This window comes from Python bivittatus, unplaced genomic scaffold (genome assembly GCF_059951505.1).
Source record: "Python bivittatus isolate LINGU-HERP-01145 unplaced genomic scaffold, Pbiv_v1 ctg000340_np1212, whole genome shotgun sequence".
NCBI classification, from domain to species: Eukaryota; Metazoa; Chordata; class Lepidosauria; order Squamata; family Pythonidae; genus Python; species Python bivittatus.
This window is the reverse complement of record NW_028277056.1, coordinates 29,710,327-29,732,498: the sequence shown is the minus strand read 5'-3', so window position 1 is coordinate 29,732,498 and position 22,172 is coordinate 29,710,327. Positions and strand designations below refer to the sequence as shown.

Genomic DNA, 22,172 nt, shown 5'->3' with positions numbered 1-22,172 from the left:
TCCATTAGGCTATGGGAGCATTTCCACATGCTAAGTCTGAAAGATGTTCTTTCTTTCTTCAAAATAATTACATGTAGATGGATGGGGGTGTAAGAAAGGAAGATGCTGTTGAAAGTGCCTGAATGGGCGGAAAGCATAAATTGGCTAAGACAGAGGCAGACAAGCTAGAGAAGCTGCTCATTGCTTCAAGGGGCATGAAGTTTACCTAGAAATCTGATGGGAAACAGAGTATATGCTGGTTTGCTGTTCAGAAATGGGGTGCATGCTTGTAATACCCTGCCTTTTGCTTCACAAAAATTCTTCAGAATAACTAATAGTTTTAAATGGAATTGCAAAAAGCATGTTTTAACAAGGCAGTGAAAGGATCACAGTGTAAATGACCTGGATTCCTTTGGCTGTCACTTATAGTATCCCTTACTATGGGCCACTCTGGTTGGATTATCAAGAAGATGGACGCTGTCCTCCTAAACAAATATAAATAGTGACTCCTGGCTTTTCCTGGTAGCTATGCTGCTATATAGCAATGGAATTTCCCCCTTGCTTTGTCACATGTATATACACATACATACATACATACATACACACACACACACACACATACATACACACACACACATATACATACATACATATACATACATACATATACATACATACATATACATACATACATACATACATACATACATATATATATACACATTCTGTTTTGTTACTATAATTACACATTTCTGTTTTTCTTTCACACAAAGTAATACAGTGGAATTCCCTAAGGGGCCTCATTTATCTGCTGCCTTGGTTCATATTGGACACCATTGCTCCCCCAGTCCCCAAAATCACTTACAATAATAACTTCTCAAGTTCTTATGTAGTCTGGTATCTACAGGTCCTGTTTCTTCCACAGACATCCTGTGTGAGTCTAGGAAAACCACCCATCATTTGTTTATTTCATTTCCTCTAATAAGTAAAAAGAAGAAAAACTTACTTCAGTGTCAAGCTGCGGTCACACATTCTCCTGCTTAGCATAATGCTTAGTAATTTTGCAATATCAAGGTATTAAATTAAAAAAAATCAACTCAGTTTGAAACACTCCTGTATCCAGGAGAGTCATTCATTTATGATAGTAGTAATATGAATTGTCACTGCTGCAATCTTCCTATATCACATAGCAGGGTTCATGGATTTGTTAACTTTTAACAAGTACTGTCAGATAAATGTTGTAATGTACTAATAACCTGTATCACCATGACTAAAACAATGCTGCTTCTTTAGTTCAGCTTTCAGAACCAAATGTGTTTAGGATGCCATGGAGAGAAATGGCGGTAAGGGGGATAAATATCATAATTCCTTTTCAAAGGCTCCCTAGGAAATAGAAAAGCTGAAAGATAATTTTTCCCAGGCTTACTATGTGGAAAAGTTCCCACAATTTAATTGATCATTAGGCTAATGTGCCACCTAGTGGCTCTTGATAATTTCAAATTCCTAAAGGTGATTTTCCCCCATCCAATCTGTCACGCGCGCGTGCGTGCACACACACACACACATCCAACTCGTAGGTAATTATTTGGGGAGAGAAAAAAATAACCTCCTTGTCAGACAAATATAGTATGCAGTGTTGTAGAATCTCAGATTTGAATGCCAACCATTTTCTGTAGTATAGCAAAAGTATTTTGGCAAATACAGTGGTACCTCTACTTACGAACTTAATCTGTTCCATGACTCTGATCGCAAGTCGAGTTGGTCACAAGTCGAAGTAAATTTTCCCATAAGGTTCAATGTAATTACCGTTAATCCATTCCGGCGTCCGCGGACCATGCGTCAGGGGCGGAAAAACGGCTGCTGACCACGCGGCAGGGCAGAAAAAATGGCCGCGGACCACATGGAACGGGCGGAAAAATGGCTGCGGACCACATGGAACGGGCAGAAAATGGCCGCGGACCACGTGGAACGGGCGGGAAAATGGCCACGGACCACGTGGAACGGGCAAAAAAATGGCTGACCACGTGGAATGGGTGGAAAATGGCCGCGGACCATGTGGCATGGGCGGAAAAATGGCCGTGGACCACATGGCATAGGCGGAAAAATGGCCGCGGACCACGCGGAATGGGCGGAAAATGGCTCGTAAGTCGAGGAAAATTCGTAAGTAGAGGTAAATTTTTGGGGCCGGAGCTGATCGTATCTCGAAAATTTCGTAAGTAGGGGCGTTCATAAGTAGAGGTACCACTGTAATATGCTTTCATTATTGATGACATAACAATATGCTGTACATCTCAGATGGCTGTTTTTCCATTAAATGACACTGAATTTTGTTTGTTGTTGTTCTTTTTACACACTGAACATGCTGCCACTCTCCCTGCCAGGATCCAAACCTACATCTGTCCATGAGGGCCTCCAAAGGAAGAAAGCCAAAGTGATTTGTGGGACAGTTTTGAACAGTGTGTGAAAGGAGGGAGAAGAACAGGAATGGGTGAATCTATATCAGTGTTTCTCAACCTTGGCAACTTTAATTCTGGGAGTTGAAGTCCACACATCTTAAAGTTGCCAAGGTTGAGAAACATTGATCTATATGCTTTGATTTATTTTGGTTTTTAATTTTTCCTCCTTTAAATGTTAGTTCAAATGTAGTTGCACATTTATCATATAGTGTGCACAATTTGGTTAATGTACACACTTTTTGCAAGCAAATTTACTAAATGATTGCATTTTTGTATATTACTTTTATAGTTATGTATCTTTTTGTGAAGACTTTTTGCTAGTAGACTTTCCTTTTAAATTGGGGAGCTGCATTGCAAAATTCAGTTAACTACCTATTTCAATCCTTTGTATATTGGTTCAAAATAGAAGATTAGAAAAAGTTCACATTTAAATTCTAAATTCAAGCAAACTTCCTCCCTTAGAGCTTTCTGTACAAATTCTCTGTACATTCAAAATGACATCCTGTCAAAACTGGTCTTACTTAACAAAAAGTGGAAATTGAGGTTTATTTCTATATGTTACATATAATGAGTAATTGGCCCTAAGCCTTCCTGTTAACCCAATTTAGTTTGCATCACTATGACACTTCAAAAATGTCAGAACAAGGCCAAATATCCAGGATGATGTTTTGACCAAATTCTGCTTTTCTTCCACTACTTCACTTATTCCATTCAGATTGTAAATGTCAAGTCATCTGGAGTCTGCTGTGTGCTTGTTGAATCACTTCTAATTATAGCAATCTCATCCATTGTAAAATCAAAGGGGTCTGTCCAGAAGTCTACAAAATCTCAGCAAGCCTATTTTCTCAGGCCTTCTGAAAGACAATAGACTAAATTTAATGCTTAGAAATTGTAGATGTTCTAATGCAAAGTGTGACCATGGAGACACACAAGTAGACAGAAGAAGTAAAATAAATTTCATTATGAGTTCTTCTTGAATAATCATCTTGTGTTCACTTGATCCTGAGAGCTTTTCAAATTCAGCTCACTCTTAGGCAGAACGGTGAGGGAAGAATAGCCGTTTTTCATGACTTTCATATCAGCTGTTTAAAGTCTGATGTTTCAGTCTTTGTGAGAAAAAGTAAGTTCCTGGTACAGAACAGGCCAGTAGGGTTCTTGGAAGAATTCTGTGGAGCTTGAAGAGAATTGGAGAATTACTTAGCTTTTTTTTTTGTTTTGTTTTGCAGGTAGCCAATTGACTGGTTTATCAACCAGTGATTGCAGAATGTAACCAGAGAAACAGGCTGAGGGGCAGGTGACAACAAGAATGAGAAAAGGCAAAATGTACTCATGTTCAATGGGTAGACTGATTTAAAGTTACAGCAGTTGCCATTTACTGTAATTATTCATTTTTGCCCTTACATACTTCCCCTCTCAGTTCAAGTCTGGTAATGCCTTATGTTGAACATGAAAGCTGAGAAGCGTTAACTTGATGAGAAATTATATGCTTTATCGTAGATTACATTTTCCACTTGCACAAAGGTAGCATATGGCTCCAAATCATTTTCCTACAAAACAAGGAAAGAGTTTGAGAAGAAAAGGCATTGCTTGTTCTGAATAAAGTTCTGAAGCATTCTTTAAAAATGGAAGTATCGATAACCCTGTCTAATTCTTTTGTTTCATTCTATACACTGTTTATATTTGACTTATACCTGACAGAAAAAAATATGACAAAATCACCTTTACATGATTGGATTTTTGCATTACAAAACACACTGAGATGCTAATCATTATGATTAGTTACTGAGTCCATGTTTATAACACAGGTGACATCTGAACTTCTACATTAAACACTATCCCCCGCCCCCCCCCCAAATTATACCCCCAAACCTTATGTGCAAGCATAATTACACATTGTGGGTGGTAGCAAATGAATTTTTTGTTTTCTTTTTTACAAAAAGAGGCTTATTCTTTCTTTCGTTCATTCTTAAAGTATAGTTATCCTGAAGTTAAGTTGTAGAGGATTTCCAAAATGGAAATTTCCTTACTGTGAGATACTGCAACATCTTTCACAGATAAAAGGTCTTCAGATTCTCCTTCTCTGCCACAGTATTTCATTTGTTTTACTAATGGCAAACTAACTACAGTGGATGGCAGGCTTGGAGGAATAGGGGACATCTTTCCTGGATTAGAGGCAAAGGCTAACCCATGGATTCTTGAGCTGAGACCCTCTGTTGGTAATCTTGTCATCTAAAACTGTAACTGGGCTCACTTAAAATAAGAGTAGACTACCGTCCTTTTTCTTTTTGGAGTCCTTGGTACTCTCTGAGCTTGGCTGTTTGATTGCAGACATTTCATTACCCAACTAAATATCATCAGTGCTAGTGAGTGTGGGGTTTGTTCCCTATTTATATACAGTAGCTTGCCCTACCAGTGTTGGTGGGGATGTGGTTTTCTCCTTGGTAGTTTCTTAATTAGGGTATTGTTTTCTGCTTGATTGGTTGTCTGGTATTAACACCCTGCTTCTCTGGGTATAGGCTGCTGGAGAGGATGTATTCTCATCTTTTTGTTTCCTTCATAGCTTTCTTATTGTCTCTTTTGAATGGTGTGTAAATGTGGTTTATCTTTATGTGTCTATTGATGGCTGATGTGTCTGAGTGCCAGACTTCCAGGAATTCCCTAGCATTTATGGGTTTAGCTTGGTCTAGGATGCTCAGAGTTTCCCAGTTGAAACTATGGTTGAGTCTGTCCCTGTTTTGTGAGATTAAGGAGTTTTACTAATACTGTTCTGGCTTACATACAAATCTGACTTAAGGACAGATCTTGGGAATGGAACTGGGGACTATCTGTAGTTTCTACATGCTGCATTATAGTCTCTGCTATGAGTCTTGAGAGTGGTGATCCCAAGGGTGATTTGTTGGTATATTTGTCCATCAAACAGAAAGTAGGTAATGAGGCAGAGGTTGATGAAGTCCATGATTCTGGGTATTTCAATCTTAATGTATTTGGTTAAGTTGGGTGTGTTGTATAGTACTGCTGCCATGGATTATTTCACTAGTTCTGGGTCTATGAATGCAAAGAGTACTGTGACATCAAATGAAACCATAATTTCATCTTCATCTATTTTTAGGTCTTTGATTTTCTGGAGGCACTGTTGATAGAATATTCACTCCTCTCTGTGAGTGAGTCCCCTTTGACTGAGTTGATTCGCTTGATTTGCTCCCCTCTGTGATTCGCTCCCCTTGATTCGCTCTCCTCTGTGAGCAAGTCCCCTCCTCTCTGTGAGTGAGTCCCCCCGTTTTTTTCCCCACTTGGGGAGGAGCTATTACAGCAAGTGTGGATTTTATTTTGGAAAATAGCTTGGTCACTTAACTGAGTCCAGTACAGCTGTGTTAGAAATAAGATTTTTTTTTTTTTTTTGGTATGGAGAGGAAGGAAGGATTATGGATGACTAATAACATAATTAAAAAACATTGGGGGGATTTATAAATGTACTGTCCCCAGCAGTTTTGTCTTGCTGTGGTACTCCTTTTCTGACAGAAGACTAGAGTTCCTATTGTTATGGCAGACCTTGGGAACATGGAGGAGGGGCCAGGACTATTATAGGAAAGATTCCTTAATCCAAGGAAGAGGGAAGCATGAGAAAGAGATGCAGATTAACTTTACCTTAATTACACTAGGTATAAAGTGATCTGGAGAATTTGTTTTTAGGCTCTTGAGATTCTGTTACATTACTCTACTAGCAATAAAGATCACTCCAGAAATCCAAGTGATACTTGTTTCATGAATTTGTCAGCCTCAAAGAGCTTGGCACCACTGAAATTAAGTTAATAAAAACAATTTGGAGAATAGTCTAGCATAAGATGCACTAACAAAACTGTTTGATGCAGCTGTTGGACCTTACCGAGGGTGGTCTTTAAGATATAACCACCTCTGATATAGTTGTGGTGAAAGTGACAAAGTTGAACATTCTTTTTTGAATTTTGAACTACATCAAAAAAGGCTGAATCTAGCATTTGAGAGTTGATCACAAAGGAAATAAACATACTGAAGGAATATGTTTATTTCCTCTGATATGCTAGATTCAGCCTTTTTCAGTGTAGTCAAATTATTTGGATTTTGATGCAGATGAAGATTCAAGAAGTATTTAGAATTAATTCCATTGTAGCTCAAAGAGGAAATCTTCCATGAGATGCATTCATTAAATTTACATATTTAAGAACTAAAGAGGCCATAGTATAATTAAAATGACAAACTATTCTGCTAAAAGTGGGTAAAAATATTGAAATTATTACCAGCTGTATCACAAGATGAACTTAAGAAACATGAAGATTTGACATTCTTGACATCATATTTATAGGAGCAGCATATTAAACACAGGTGGATGGTTCCATTCTAGTTGCAAGTATTATGGATGGAGAGAAAGTGTTCATTTATTCAAGGAAAGATGTTAACTAATTATTGGAAGCTGTATAAGCAAGTGTCTACTAAGTATGATAAACAGCAGGGAGAAACTTCAAAACCAGAATAGGCAAAGCCAAGCCTATATAACTGTAATCTATAAAATACTTAGATGGTAAATTAAGGATAACATGGGTCAAACTAAGATAATATCAATAAATATTAATGACTTGAACAACCCATTTAACAGGAAGCTGATTTTTTTGAGGCTTGCCGTTCATTACTCAGCCTTGAATGGTTTTTGCACTTATTATTTCCTTTATGAAACTTATGTTGACAAAGCAGATCAGATTATGTATTTAAATTTGAAAGTTGTTACAAGATTTAAATAAAATATGTTAGGAAGGAAGGAAGGAAGGAAGGAAGGAAGGAAGGAAGGAAGGAAGGAAGGAAGGAAGGAAGGAAGGAAGGAAGGAAGGAAGACCATACCAAGAAGTATGTCTAAAAAGCAGTTAATAAACATGGCATATTAATTATGGCTATTGTTTTATTAATTTGACTGTAAGCTTGGGTCTCCTTCTTGCTTTAGAAAGGGCAGCAGCCACTCTGGGCAAAATCTTGTCATTTCTGTTTGGTGACTAAAACCCAGCATACCTCTGACTCAGGAAAGGAGCCAACATCCTAAGCCTTACAGTTTCCTTCCTTGTGTCTCACCATTAGTGGTCTATTGGTTGATGCCTTTGAGACTGAAAGTATTCTGTTGACTGAAACTGCACTGCTTGCAATTCACAGAGCTGAATGTGGTTCACCAGCTCCAGGCTTTGGTATTAGACTTGCTTGTATACTGCATGGCATAATCAGGGAATGCTAGCTTGTTTTCAAGCCAAGAGTCAAATTTTCCTGTTAAGCTGCATTGCTAGATGCTGTACTTCAAAAAATGGCTGGGGTGAAGGCATAAGCAAAATTTGATTTAAGTTAATTTACAATAAAGCTAAGTAATTATTAAAATTAAGTAATTAATTATTAAAGGTATTTAACAGTGTTCTCCCCTAGGCCTTAATATGATGACAAGCAGCTGTAGACCACAGCCAGACCTCTTTAAAGTTACTGTGACCTTTACAATGCCAACGATTAATTTTAAAAAATTTAAAGGCTAGTTTGAAACAGATCAATTACTATTTCCTTGGTCTTACCTGGATGTTCTGTCCTGAAACTGTTTCTACATTTGTAGTTGCAGTGATTTTTCTTTGGCTGATATGACAGGAGAAGGAAGGAAAATACAGTCAGGTCCCTTTCTCCCAATAAATGCCACAGCAAATGAGTTTTGTTAAATCAAAGGGATGGGATTTCAAATTTATATCACTTATAGCAAAATATCTTTCTGTTTTATCGCCCAATCCGCATAAGAAAAGATGCAAAGGTTGCAGAGCCAAAATGAAGGAACAATTTACCACTTCCTTCATGGTATACAGTCCTATCTTCAGCCCTAGAATTACCATAATTCTTCCACAACTCCCTCCTACTTTACTTTTCCCCTCATTGTACATTTCATTACAAGAGCAACATTGTAGTCCTTGAAGTGCAATAGATTCACTGCTGCATTAGTAAACTGAGTTGATGCTCATGGTGACCCAGCAGTGTCTGCATGGGTGGGGGTGAGAGGCAGGCAGAGTGACATGATGCAAACCCCGCCCCTTTTGTGTGGGTGTCATGTTCTGAAGGGTTGGGAGCACGCTGCAATGCTCTACCTGCCGTCTTGCCAAATTCATCCCCCTCTCCCCTCCAGATGCTGCCGTGACAAACTCTGGTCAATAATGAAAGAACTGTGGGATGATTTCGGTTAAATTTTTGGTATACGTACCTTCCACAGAATCTCCAGAGATAAATGGAGAGTGAAAATCCAAGAATTCCCAAAAGACCAGTAAGACAGCTATAGAGAATTGTCATTGTAGAACTTTTCCTTTCTTCGTGTCTATCTGAGAATTTGCAAAGTGTGAGAATAATAAGTAGGAGAGATTATAGCCTCCATAGATTTAATTGACAAATAAGGCATCAGAAAAAGAAAACAGAATTATTGGTTATAATTCAGATATGTTCCTATGCAGGTTCCTCTTTTCTAATTAAAAAGCTCATTTTAAGTCTTTTATATCTACTTTGTATCCAAAGCCACACAATATTTTGTATTCATTGTGAAATCTTTTATCACTTTCTTTAAGCTGTAAGAACCCATGGCAATAAATATTAATGGTGCACAGCAGGAATGCAAATATCCAGCCTTTCCACAAAAGTAACTGGAATTTTTAATCTGTACAATTTAGGCGGAGTTATTTTAATGTAACAGAGGGAATCACTTATATTCTAGCTACCCTAATTGTTTGAAGAAGGGAATATTAAAGAGTACTTTCTTTCTAGGAAGTAAAGGAAGAGTACTTTCCTTCTAGTGTTAACAGCATTGTTAGTTCTAACTTACATTCTGAAATTCAGTGACTTTTTAAAATAATTTCATAACTAGTACCTATACCAATAGTTTAATAATAAGCAAAACCTTTTCCCAATCCACACTGCTTAAGCAATTAACATAAAAATAATTAGAGAAATATTTAAATCAGTTATTAACATGCAGGAATCATTGAAGGAGGATCATTCTAGTTAGGAAAGAACATTGTCCAGCAGTAGACCTTGTGTCTTGCATGCAGGTGGCCTGACTAACCTCTGGCATCTCCAATTAAAAGGAGATGATAAGAAAGTCCCTAAAAAACTTTGTCTATCAGAGTAAATAGCACTGAGCTAGATAAACAACCTGATATTTTCTGATTATTTCACTGATTATTCACTCATTTAAAATGTCAGCAGAGAATAGAGACCTCCAGATTAGCATCAACCAAATGTGACTTGGCAAGTGAAATGGATGATTAAGTGCTTAAAGTTACCTGATAGATTTAAGATGCGTGGCTTTTCCCAAGTAGGATGGAAGATGAAGCATGTAAGTTCATCTTCCTTAATATTTGCCATATTATATGTACTGATGATGGTCTTTGTGCCATTTGGCAATGTTTCAGACACAATTGTAGAGTATCCTGGGGGATTCCATGAGATCTGTGAATCTGGTTTCCCTGCAGCCGCCTTGCACACAGCCGTGCCATTGCTGTGAGTCAAGGACACTTTTGGAGATACTAAAATAAAATGGGACATATAGGAAATAATTAGTTACATTTACCAAGCATGATAGGATAAGTCTTATTCAGGATTTACACTAACACCTATTCAATGTTAGAGGCATCCTGCTATCAGATTTCCAAAATGCAATTGCTAATCAGTAAGCATATGATAGATAAAACAGGAAAATATCCATGTTTACACTGTAAACACAAGAAACACACCTAATAACCTTGAGAAGTAGAAGTTGCTAGAAAAACCCATGTATTCTGAGCAATCAATAATATGTATGCTCAGATTGCTGCCATATATTTAGTTCTGGATGAGTTTTTCTTTTCTTGGTTTTCTGTATGTAAACATGAAGAGATTTGAATCATACGTTCCTTCTTTCCTGCACATTTAAGGTGCTTAAAAAAATCAAACAATTCTTTCTTGATTATTAACCACTCTGGAGAAGCAGAGTGGGTGTTCCCTCCCTCCTTTCCTCCCCCTCCTCTTAGCAAGTTTTCCATTCTTGAAACATCACAAATTAATCATCAGTCAACCCTGTGATAATCTCTTCTGGTCAGTTGCACAGTGCTGATAGTAAAATTCCTCTATTGCTCATAAAAACCATCACAGAAAGCTTCCCCCCGATTTTTGAGGGAAAATAGCATCAGGAAAAACGGGTTGGAACATATGCCAAATGTTCCATGAGTGAGCATTCCATGAGCAGTTAATCCAATGAAAGGATAACCGCTGTGAAGTCTAGCCCTGCTCCAGGAAATGATGGGCAGATAAATATAAATGCATTATGATCACATATTCTATTGAACTGATGCTGTACCAAAATATTCTTAGAATACCTATAGGGATTGGAATGGAACAGCAAGGCCTTAAAGGACATGATGAGTATATAGAAATATTGCATATTTATGTATTCATGTTGGCATTTGAAAAATATGGAATATGGAACTTCAAATCCCTTGTCTTCTCAATAATTAGCAATTCTTACATTTTGCCAGGTGTTTAAATGCAGATAATTGTTCAGAATAAAAGTGGCTGCTACTCCATAACAATCTGCAACTACTCTTACCCATTTCTGAAAGCAGAAGGATGGTACACATTTCCTAGAGAATGCCTGGAAATGGGAAAGCTGATGGCAAATGTCCACAATAAACATAAACAAGGACTACTCAGACACCTCAGGGAAGGCAGCCATAATAGGCACCATCTTGAACTAATAATGCTGAAGGTACTTCTTTGCCTTAAGTACATTAATGAAGCAAGATATTACAAGAACAAGTAAAAGCAGAATAAATGTATTAATCCTGAAAGTATGTTTTATAATCCCTTTAAAAACTAGATTGAAATAAATTTCATTTGAAACTTCATTCTGAAAATTCATCCCGCTGCCAGCCATTAGGACCATGGCAATTCTACATTGTGCATATTGATTAAAATAATTATTTGTTAATGAATTGCAGTAGTAATCAAACTAGAAGCTGTAATAAGAGGAAGATCAAGAGTAGTGCTGGTTTGTTTTCATTTGATTTTAAAGAATCTGTTGGTGGCTTATATGTTTTTTCTAAGTTTGCATTTAAATGATACTATAAACTGTTCTGAGATATCTGAAAAATAATGATATAAACATTTGGGAAAAAAGAATATAATAGTTCTGACTATAACAATCTAAGATGATGATTTTAAATATGTTGTTTCTTACCTAATATAGTTAGGTCATATTCATGGTTTAATATTCCTTTAGCAGTAGCAATGAAACATGTATATGTTCCTTCACTGAACATTTGAAATGACTTTATCTGAACAGCAGACTCTTCTTCTGGTCTAGACATCCAGTCCATGTTCATACTGCAGTTTCTGGCTATGGTATTGTTCTCTCTCTTAAATGATAAATAGCACTGTGTTCCATTCTTAAATTTCACCTTCCATACTGTCATATTATATGTTTCTGGAGGACAGTACAATTCAATGGTTGTTCCAAGCACTGCAGATTTACTGGATTTATCTGGAAAGATATAGAAAGAAATATTATCAAGTATTGTTATAGGTAAACAGGAGGTAAGGGAGATGTTGCAGACTACAACTTGGCCTGTTAGTACCCCCAAAAGATAGTTTTAAAAGGTGATTTTCCTACTATCTTAGAAAGATTTCCCCACAAAAAAGTACCCATATGCCAATATTTATTTGCTTCTTTGTTAAATTGATCCATATGGCTGCCCGTCTCGTAAATGTGACTCTGGGCAGCTAACAATGCATAAAAGCAATAAAAACAATATTAACAAAGAGTACAATCTTCCAGTGATCTCTGTGAACCCAATGTGTTATACCCTTTCAAAATAAGCTAAGTTATGCAAAGCATAGGAAAAGACTAAGAAGTAGTAAAAAAAAAAAGAGAAGAAATTAAAGGAGAAAAGAAACAGAAATCTAACTAAATTGAATTTACATTAAAATAATTTACTATACTTCTCCCTACTTTTCTACCTGTGCAAATCACCCTTGCTTCTGTCACATTCATGCATTGGTTTATCCAGTGCCATTTTGTTCTTTAGCATTCTCACCCCTCTCTTTTTGAGGATCTCAGCAACTCCGTCCCACCATGATTTTCTCTGTCAGCCCTTTTTCTTAACCCATTCATTCTTCCCTCATTTGTTTGTTTTGCAATTCAATTCTCATTCGCTCTCTCTACATGGCCAAACCACTTGAATGTACTTCTTTCACACTGGTCGCTTACTTTTGTATCATTCAGCACACATTCATTTACGATCTTGTATCTTCTGGTTTTACCACATACTTAAGTATTTCCACTGTGTTCAGCTTACTTTTTTGTTTCTCTTGACATATCCAACTCTCATTTCCACATAACCAAGTATGCAGAGGCACACTTCTTTTGACAAATGTTCATTCCTCACAACAGACCACATTTATTTATTTATTTAGACATAGATACTACCCAACTCCAACTGACTCTGGGCAGATCACAGTATAAAAAGCAAAACAACAAAATGCAATGTATAAAAACAATATGGTGAATCCAGTCAACAACAAACTTATTATCCACCCAAGAAGGGGCTCTAACCATCCTAGTCCAAAGCCTGGGAGAAGAGCCAGGTTTGAAGGTTCTCCAAAATGCCATTGGGGTAGGAGCCACCTGGATCTCTGGGGAACCTCATTCCAGAGGGCAGGTGCCACAACGTAGAAGGCATGCTTAAGCAAAGGCGCCAGAAGTGTGCCAACCCCATCAGATCAAACTGGCTAGGCAATGCCACAGGAGATAAGCGATTCCTCAAGTAACCAGGCCCTATGTCATATGGGCATTAACAGTCATAACCAGCATCTTGAATCACACCTGGACACAAACTGGCAACCAATGCAGCTCACAAATCAGGGGTGTCTCATGGGCGTACCAAGGCATGCTGATCACTGCCTGTGCTGCTGAATTCTGGACCAGTTGAAACTTCTGTGTGGTCTTCAAGGGCCTGATATAGAGCTTATTGCAATAATTGAACTGTGAAGTGACTAGGGCATAACTGACTGTCTGAAGAGACTCCTGATCCAGGAAATGGCTCAACTGGTACACCAGATGAAGCTGTGCAAAGGCCTTCCTGGCCACAGTTGCCAACTGCTCATCAAGCAGGAGCTGTGAGTCCAGGAAGACTCCCTCAGTCTTGAACGGGGAAGTGCTACCCCACCCAAGGTTAGAGATACTATCTTTCTAGCCGGATTTACATAGCTTAAAAATTTGCAAATCCATTTTTCCATTTTAGATAAACATTCTACCAACTTACTCATACTTGCTCTATTTTTTCACCATTTATGTATAACTTCTAAGTTTCATTTCACTTTCCCTATCAAAGACAACTGCCTTTAATGCATTAATTTTCAGGTTCATATTCCTCATTGCATCATACAATCTAACATTCCCTGAAAATCATTCAGGTTTTCAGTAAACAGCACAGTATCATCTGCATATAAGAGAACACACACATTCATTTTTATATTGTGAGGACAGCTGTGGCTGGAAAGTATTGTTTTTCAATGATGCAGCCTCTCTCCAGAAGTTAGATTGCTGCCCTTGATAATAGCACTCCAGAAACCGCCGAAGGCTGAACTTATTCAGAGGGTGTCTGGGACATAATCCTTCACCATCATCCACCCTTTTTAATTACATTTTTCATTTTTATTGCTACTATTGGTTTAGGGCTTTTTTAGTTGCTTGAGGCTCAAGTGTTATAAGGGCTGTGTCATATTTATTTATTTTTATTTTCTTATCATGGATATTTTATCATATTTGATTTTGCCTGTGATGGATGTCTTTATTGTACGTTATTTTGTTGTAACCCACTGCAAGTCAGAATGATTTGGTAGCCTACATGTTTAATAAATAGTAATGTCCCTAATAAACACTCTCCTAATATCATCATAAGCATTCTTTATACATTTATCTATAAATAGATTAAAAACCAAGAGGGAGTATTATTATGTATCAAACCATCCCTGATCTTTCCATAGCATAGGATGGTTTGATCAATATTTTAACAAAGGAGATAGATGATTTAATATATGACACAATTGCTTGGTCTACTGAATTAATAAATGTGGCATTACCTCCAACAAGCAGATACTAGCTTTGGACGACATCTTTGATTTAAATGAAATGTTGATGAGATACCACACTATTTTGAAGGATCTCTCCTGATAGGGATAACCCTATAAAGAGTCATATTTATATTGTATGAGAATATGTATAAAGAATACATTTATATTCTTTACTGTACTGTAATATCCAAGTTAATGCTACAAAACTGAATAAATTATTGATCTCTGAAGTAACATGCAGGAATTTATTAAACAAGGCACCCTAATGCCTGATTTATAGTCCAGATGAAAATAACTAAATCTTTATTCACTAGAGTCAAATATGAAAGTGGCTTCCAGAATCATTTAACTGGATACTGCAGTTCTCACATTAAATTGGCATGCATCATTAGGCATGTATACATAGCAATGTGAACTCAGTATGGCATGGTGTTTAGATTAGAACCAAGGCAATACTGTTTCAACTCACCAGCCATTGTAATGATCGCAGCATGAGCTGGCCATTTTTCCTCTATTAACATAATCTGGATTGTTGTGGGTATAAAATGTGTGAGGGAAGAACAATGTGTACAACCCAGAACCCTTTGGAGGAATTGTGGAATAAAATATAAACAAATAACAAATGCAGACAAATAATAAATAAGTAAGTACCAAGTACATATGTTACTATAACCCAGATTTACCCACTGTCTCACTCTACTATGACTCTTCAGGTTATAATTATAAATACGCATATATAATGCCATAACCAGTCGGAGAATGATGAAGATAATGCCTATTCCAGTTAGGCTCCACTGACTTCTCCAATACTGGAACTCAAATTATGCCATACTGTTACACATGGTTACTATGTCTAAATCAACCAGGCAATCTATAACCTGGAACATCACTGGCTAAATCAGACAAAATAATAAAAATAACATGTTTTAAAACACTAAATTAGGTATAGTATTTAGAATGCTAAGTGCCTGATAGAAAAGAATAAAGAGAAAGAAGAAGAGAGGAGAGATTTGAAAATCAGCTTACTTTCTTACTTTGCAGAAAGCTTTATATTCAGGCTATTTTTGATATCAGTGTTTATATGCAAACACTGTATATGTGCAGTCAATGCATTTCTTCACTGGCTTGAAACAAAAGTGTGTCCATAACTTCCTTATATAATGGGAAAAATTCAGAAATGGAAAATTGTTCCCTGTAGATTTTGTAGATTTGCAACTCCCAGCAGCCTCCGCCAATATTGACAATGATGAGGGATTCCTGGAATTGTAGTTCAGCAACATCTGGAGGACCACAGGTTCTCACCCTTGCTTGACAAGAAGTGGAGCTGAAATCCTCGGACTCCATATGGTCATTCTTCTGGCATATACTACTGTTATATCCCTTTTCTATTCTTTTACCATCAGATAGACGAGTCTCTATCAAAAAATTTACATACTACAATGCTCACATTTTATAAGAAAAATATGCACCATAACATTGTGACTTACTTTCAGCATGATAAAGCAAGATCCATTGCTTTAGGAATATAGGGGTAGAAAACTACCTACAAAATATTCTTTTTTAAAAAATTACTTGCCTTCTAAACATGTCCCAGATCTTTTGCAAAATCTCCTACTCCTTTGCAAAACAGAGAGGCAAATATTACAAGAAAAAACCACATCTTTATTGTCTTTAATATGCTGGACTTACCGATTGCTGTCATGACCATCATAATAGTGAGAAGGGTCCAGACACCCCAAATCTTCATAATAAAATCACTGCATTTTGCTTCCATGGTTCACACAATTGTTTCTCTATTTGATCCATTCTGTTGTACAACTATCTATTGTTATAATGAGCATCTTCTGGTGAATATTTTTTATTCCAGATGGCATCTTTCTACTGCTTTCAACATCCTTTAATTTCTGCAGCAACTGATTAACAATTTTGCTTCTGCCAACTGCCTTCGCACTGTGCAAGACTTCCTGTGCTTACAGTCAAAAAGTGATCACTGAGGAAACAGATCAAGCATTTTTCTTGTTTGTTCCCTAAACAAAGCTGCTGTCTTGTAATGATAAGTTTTTCCAGTGACATTCAAAGAAAAAGAAAAAGGCGGTCAACAGAATCCAGGCCCTGTCTCAAAACGGAGTCTGCTTCAAGCGAATGATATCTGATTGATAATAATAAGCATTTATTTTGATCTGCATGTAAAATTTCTATCATGCTGTTTCACAAAAATTGCAAAGCTATTACCTAACAAATTGGATATGATTAATACATAAAAACATAGAAATCAATCATAAACTTACTGGCACTTTAGAAGAACATTAAAACTATTGAAAGCAACTTAAAAAGCCAAATGGAATAGATTTGATGACCTCCTTTTCTATTTCACAGAAAGGAGAAAAAAAGTTTACCGTTCTCCAGAAAATTTGATCAGTGGCTTGATTCACTATTCAGGACCACCTGTACAATTAGGCAGAGTTAGCCAACCCTTCAGGCAGCTGATGCTGGAGGGCAGGAATGACAGCCCCATCCTAGACTGTTTCTCCTGAGTTCCCCACTTCGTCTCTGTTAAAGAGAAGAGGAGGAGAAGCTACATGACCTGCTCTGAGCTCCCTAAACGAGCGTACTGCCTTGGGTGTGATGGAAGATACTATGGATCGTGAAAGCACCATGCCATCAATTGTCTTAGTCAACAAAACATCACTGTTGACATTTTTTGACATTTTTACAGTGTAGTAAGAAAAAATTGACTACCTTTTTAAAAATCTTCAAGCTTCCCCAATACTGTATTTTGCAGAGTTCATGAACAAAAACATTGAAGTAGGACATTACAAAGAAGTGTGAGAGAAAAAACAAAAGCAGAATGCTTAAATTAGGCACCGAGGGTTCGGTTCCCACATTACTTTTAGTGGGTGTTTAAGATTCAAAACAAGTTTGCACAAAGGAAATAACTGCATTAATTTCCACTAACATGACTCAAAATGGTATAATCATAGTTTAGTTTTCTAATAAATACTGCATTTCTGCTAAAGTTCCCTTTGATAACAATACAGTCTTTATAGAATTCAGACATTGTTAGGGTTAGGATTATGCTTGAGGCTATTGCTGCACTTTCTACCTTCCTGTTAATCTTTAATTAATATTTAAAAAAGAGCTAGGACAAGGAGGTTAGTGGGTAGCAAGAAACATGTGAGCAGGCCCACTAATGAATTGGGGCACTGAATATGTAGTATTTATAATCACAACTTCAACTCAAACCTCATCAGTTTTTGACTTCTCCCTTCTCCCTGTGAATGTCCCTGCCTGAAGCTGCCTCAGGTGTCTGATTACATGCTGATACTCTGGGCTACTCTATCTGGTCTGCCTCTTCAGCATCAGCCTTTAGATCTAGAAGAGACCATAGTAAAGATCAAAGTGGTTTGGAGCATCTCAGTAGAGATTGGCAGCTTCTCCCCCAAGCTCGTTCTGCATACCAGCAATGGGCACGGCCAGTGGTATATCTGGTATGACCGTAATCAAAATCAGGGTCAGTCACTCCTTACTTGTCCTCTCACAAACATATATATGCTCACTCTTATATACTTACATACATAGACACAATCTTCCTATCTTCTCATTCTGAAACACACACTCAGCTTTTGCAAGTATTTCACACTCTTACCGAATTTCCAGCTTTTGAATGTTGCACATACACACAGACCTGGTCTCACACCCAAGCATACTGTCGCAATGGGAGATCACTGCCTTAACTTTTTTTTCTGCCCAGCTGACTGGTGTTTGCTGAGGAATGTGCAGTTGAAATAATCTCAATGAATAAACAAATGTTTTGCAACTGAAATTCACCCTAGTCATGCCAGTTCCTCTTCTTTTTCAAAAGATCAAGTTCAGTGCACTGAATAACAAAGCAACAACTGGATATCACTAAAACTCACCAAATTTGTTGGTTGTTTATAGAAACATCTGCAGTCACCAATATTTGTTATGTTATTTTATAATTTATAAGCTTACCAAGTTTATTACAATTCTGGGTGGCATACAACACACAAAATTTGAAATAAGACAATCTCAACAATATAAAAAGAATATTCAGAGAAGAACAGCCAACATTTCATAAATCAGGACTAAAGGTAAGGCATGTCCAAATTGGGTGGTCCATAGCCACTAAGTCTTGGCAGGGTTAAGTTGAACCTTTTTCTTCCCATCCAGTCATCCACAGCCTTAAGGCCCTGGGGCAAGACCTTGGCCTGGGACTAAGATATACAACTGGGTATTAGTAGCATACTAATGATACCTGACTCCAAATATAGATGACCTCATCCAATAGCCTCATGTAGATGTTAAACAGGTGCAAGAGCATCAAGCTTTGAGGCATCCCACATGTCAGAGGTTTCTGTCACCTACTGGATCTGACCAAATAGAAAGGAGGAACCACTGGAACCCTTCTTCCCATTCCCATTCCTTGCAGGCAATCCAGAAGAATACCACAGTTGATTATATCAAATGCCACTAAGAAAAAAACAGAACCAGGACAATAGCACTACCCTGCCCTGCAAGAAGTTATCAACAGGTGTGACCAATGCTGTCTCAGTACTAGTCCTGGCTGAAATCTGTCTGAAAATATCCCAAATCCTCCAGGGCCCTCTGAAAGTGTAACCCAACCAGCTTCTCAAGAATCTTCCCCAGAAAGGGAAGGTTGGAGACTGGATGAAAATCATAGTTTCAGGATAGTTGGATCTAGTGAAGGATTCTTGAGAAGGAGGCATTAAACTACCTCTTTGAAGGCAGGCAGTATCACTCCCACTCTCAGGCAGTCTTCACCAGCCAGTAGGGGCATGGATCTAATAAGCAGGTGGGCAGGTTAATAAACCAGAGGGCCCTGTCCACTTTTTCAGGAGTAACAGTTTAAACTTGCCCCAGTTAACCAGACAAAACCTCACTTCTGTCACCTTGACAGGGCTTGCCCAGGCAGAGTCCAATTCCCAGTGAATTCAAGTAATTTTATTTACCAGATGCCTAAAATATTCCTTCTGGTGGCCATCCAGATGGTACTATGGCTCCTCCCTCCTCAGCAAGGAATAGGTGACTTTAAAGAGAGACACTGGACAGTTGTCTGTGGATATGATAAGAGAGGAGAAATTACCATATTTCACCACCCTAACTGCCACAATGTAATCCCTAATTCTCCAGGCTTTGTCTAGGGTGGATGGAGGCCCTCTTAGGTGTATGATATCTGTTTTATGGGTTGACCAGATTTGTCAGCTGTTTACTGTTATGTAGATTGTTATTTTTTATATTGCTTGAATTGCAAACCACCCAGAGTCAGTCTGAGGTCAGGCAAAACCTAAACCAAAAGTATAAATAAGTATGTGAGCTCTTACTCGTACTCAGTCGGGTTCACTCTTTGTTTCCTCCCGAATATGTATGAGCTTGCTGTGGTCACCCTGTTGTTCAATACTAAGATCACAAAATCAGGATCAAGAATATGCATAAATAAAAGCAGATGATTAATAGTCAAAGTATAGCTGCAAAACCCCAACAGTATTGTTAAAGAAACAAATTTACCTAAGGTGACTTATCCGCAGGTAGTGTAAGATGGTAAGCCTCGCATTACCATGTGTTCACACTATGCTCAAAGTCTAAACAGGAAAGTTATGATAATTTTGAGGGTTTGCGTAGCTAGAAGTCATACATGACCACTTTCCTTAGTGGTTACCTGTGGTGTGTGTCACTTCTAAATAGCTACGGAAATTAAATGGCCATGAATATGCAGGAAGTTTATAAACAAATTAAAAGAAATATTTTGTTTAATTTCTTTACCTTATACTTTCATTCTATTAAAAAATTCCAAAGTGGGTATACAGGTCATCACAAACAACTGCAACTTGTTTTTTTTTTATTTTAAAAATTCAGAAATAACTGTTAAAATAGTATGCAGGTAGTTCCTGGGTTAAGAATGCCCAGATTTAAGGATGACCCATAGTTAAGAATGGAGCCTACTGTGGCAAAATTCGAGTTAAATATACAATGATTTGAGTTAAATACCCAATGGTTCATGTTAATTACACAGTACTACTTACACACTATTATACAATAATACTGTTCTGGCTTACATACAAATTCGACTTAAGGACAAACCTTGGGAATGGAACTCGTTCTTAAACTGGGGACTACCTCTATGTTTAAAAGTATAAACAGTTTAAGAACTTGATGACACAGGACCACAATGCTAAATCCGAACAGAAGGGACAGGAGCCCAGTAAAAGGCAAAAGCTGGGAGGATATATCTCAGACCATAAGTGAATAGGAAGGCACCTTACAACTAGGATGCCTATATTGAGAATGCCCTTTCTCAGACTTCTGCATAGCAAATTCCTGCCAAACATCCCCCTCAAGAAAGAATCTCCACTTAGAATCACTAAGAGAAGGTTGTCTACCTCCACCTGAACATATCTAGTGAAGAGGAAGTCCATCACTTCTCTGGATAATTTGTCCCACTAATGCGTTGCTCTTATGTAAGGAGGTTTTTTTCTAATATTCACTTCTTAATGTGTTAGTATAACTATAAACAGGAAGAAAAATGTGAATACAGGTAGTTCTCGAATTATGACCATTTGTTCAGTGACCATTTGAAGTTACGATGGTGGTGAAAAAGTGGACTTAAGATTGGTCCCCAAAGTTATGGCCATTGCATCATCCCCGTGGTCATGTGATCATGATCTGGTCACTTGGCAACCCATATGCACTTACGACCAGTTGCCAAGCATCCCACGATCATGTGATCTCCATTCGAAACCTTCACTGCTGGCTTTGCACAAGCAAAGTCAATGGGGAAGCAGGCAAGGGAGGTCGAAAGTTGCTTGGGTAAGTCTCCCCCAACCACCCCAGCCTTTCTATTTCACTTGCTTGCATGCGCTGCACTGTCCTTCCCTCCTTTGCTCATGTGCTCTGCAACATGAGCTGCAGAGCTGGAAGGATCCTGGAGTGTCCTCAAGTGAACGGAGTGAAGGAGGGTGCGGTGCATGCAAGCAAGTGAAATAGAAAGGCCGGGGTGGTTGGGGGAGACTTACCCAGGCAACTTTCGAGGAGTACACTGGTGCATGCAAACAAGTGAAATAGAAAGGCCGGGGTGGTTGGGGAGACTTACCCAGGCAACTTTCGAGGAGTACACTGGTGCATGCAAACAAGTGAAGGGGGAAGGAGGGCATGGTGCATGCAAGCGAGTGAAGGAGGGCACTGGTGCATGCGAGTAAGTGAAGGGAGGAGGGCCAAGAAGCCCCTGAGCCTTGCCACCCGCAAGGCAGGGTGCAGGGCAGCCAAAAGGGCAGAGATTTGGGAGAAATAGGCAGGAGGGGGGAGTTGGAAACAGTTCCTTACCTCACTGAGGCTCAAGGCTGGGAGGGACCAAGCTCGGAATGGCTTGGATTGGGGTGGATCCTCGGTTAATGACCAGTGGAATTTGCTTAACAATGGCAATGGGGTAGTGCCAGGATGCGGTCATGTGACATCTCAATTTAGGACCACATCGCTTAGTGATGGAAATTCCAGTCCCAATTGTGGTCATAAGTCGAGGACTACCTATACAAATAAAAGTTAAAACAACAAAGACATGGGTAACTA

General features: G+C 38.1%; 1 protein-coding gene across 3 annotated transcripts in view; it reads right to left on the bottom strand.

The window, feature by feature from the left end:
• The window catches only part of CD200R1 (CD200 receptor 1), a 56,895-nt gene extending 40,342 nt beyond the window's left edge, over positions 1–16,553 (bottom strand). The window contains exons 1-7 of one of the 3 annotated variants that reach the window (XR_015796120.1): positions 16,260–16,553; positions 11,677–11,979; positions 9,746–9,988; positions 8,677–8,791; positions 8,009–8,066; positions 2,557–3,982; positions 587–2,493 (exon numbers count right to left, since the gene is read on the bottom strand). Coding sequence is in view for 1 of the 3 variants with exons in the window: in XM_025165256.2 (XP_025021024.1) it covers positions 3,899–3,982; positions 8,009–8,066; positions 8,677–8,791; positions 9,746–9,988; positions 11,677–11,979; positions 16,260–16,344 (888 nt within the window). In the remaining 2 variants the exon portion in view is untranslated. Of the gene's footprint in view, positions 1–586; positions 3,983–8,008; positions 8,067–8,676; positions 8,792–9,745; positions 9,989–11,676; positions 11,980–16,259 lie in introns of those variants that run through there. The other 2 variants (XR_015796119.1, XM_025165256.2) reach the window with 2 other exon arrangements.
• Between the last annotated feature and the right edge of the window lie 5,619 nt (positions 16,554–22,172).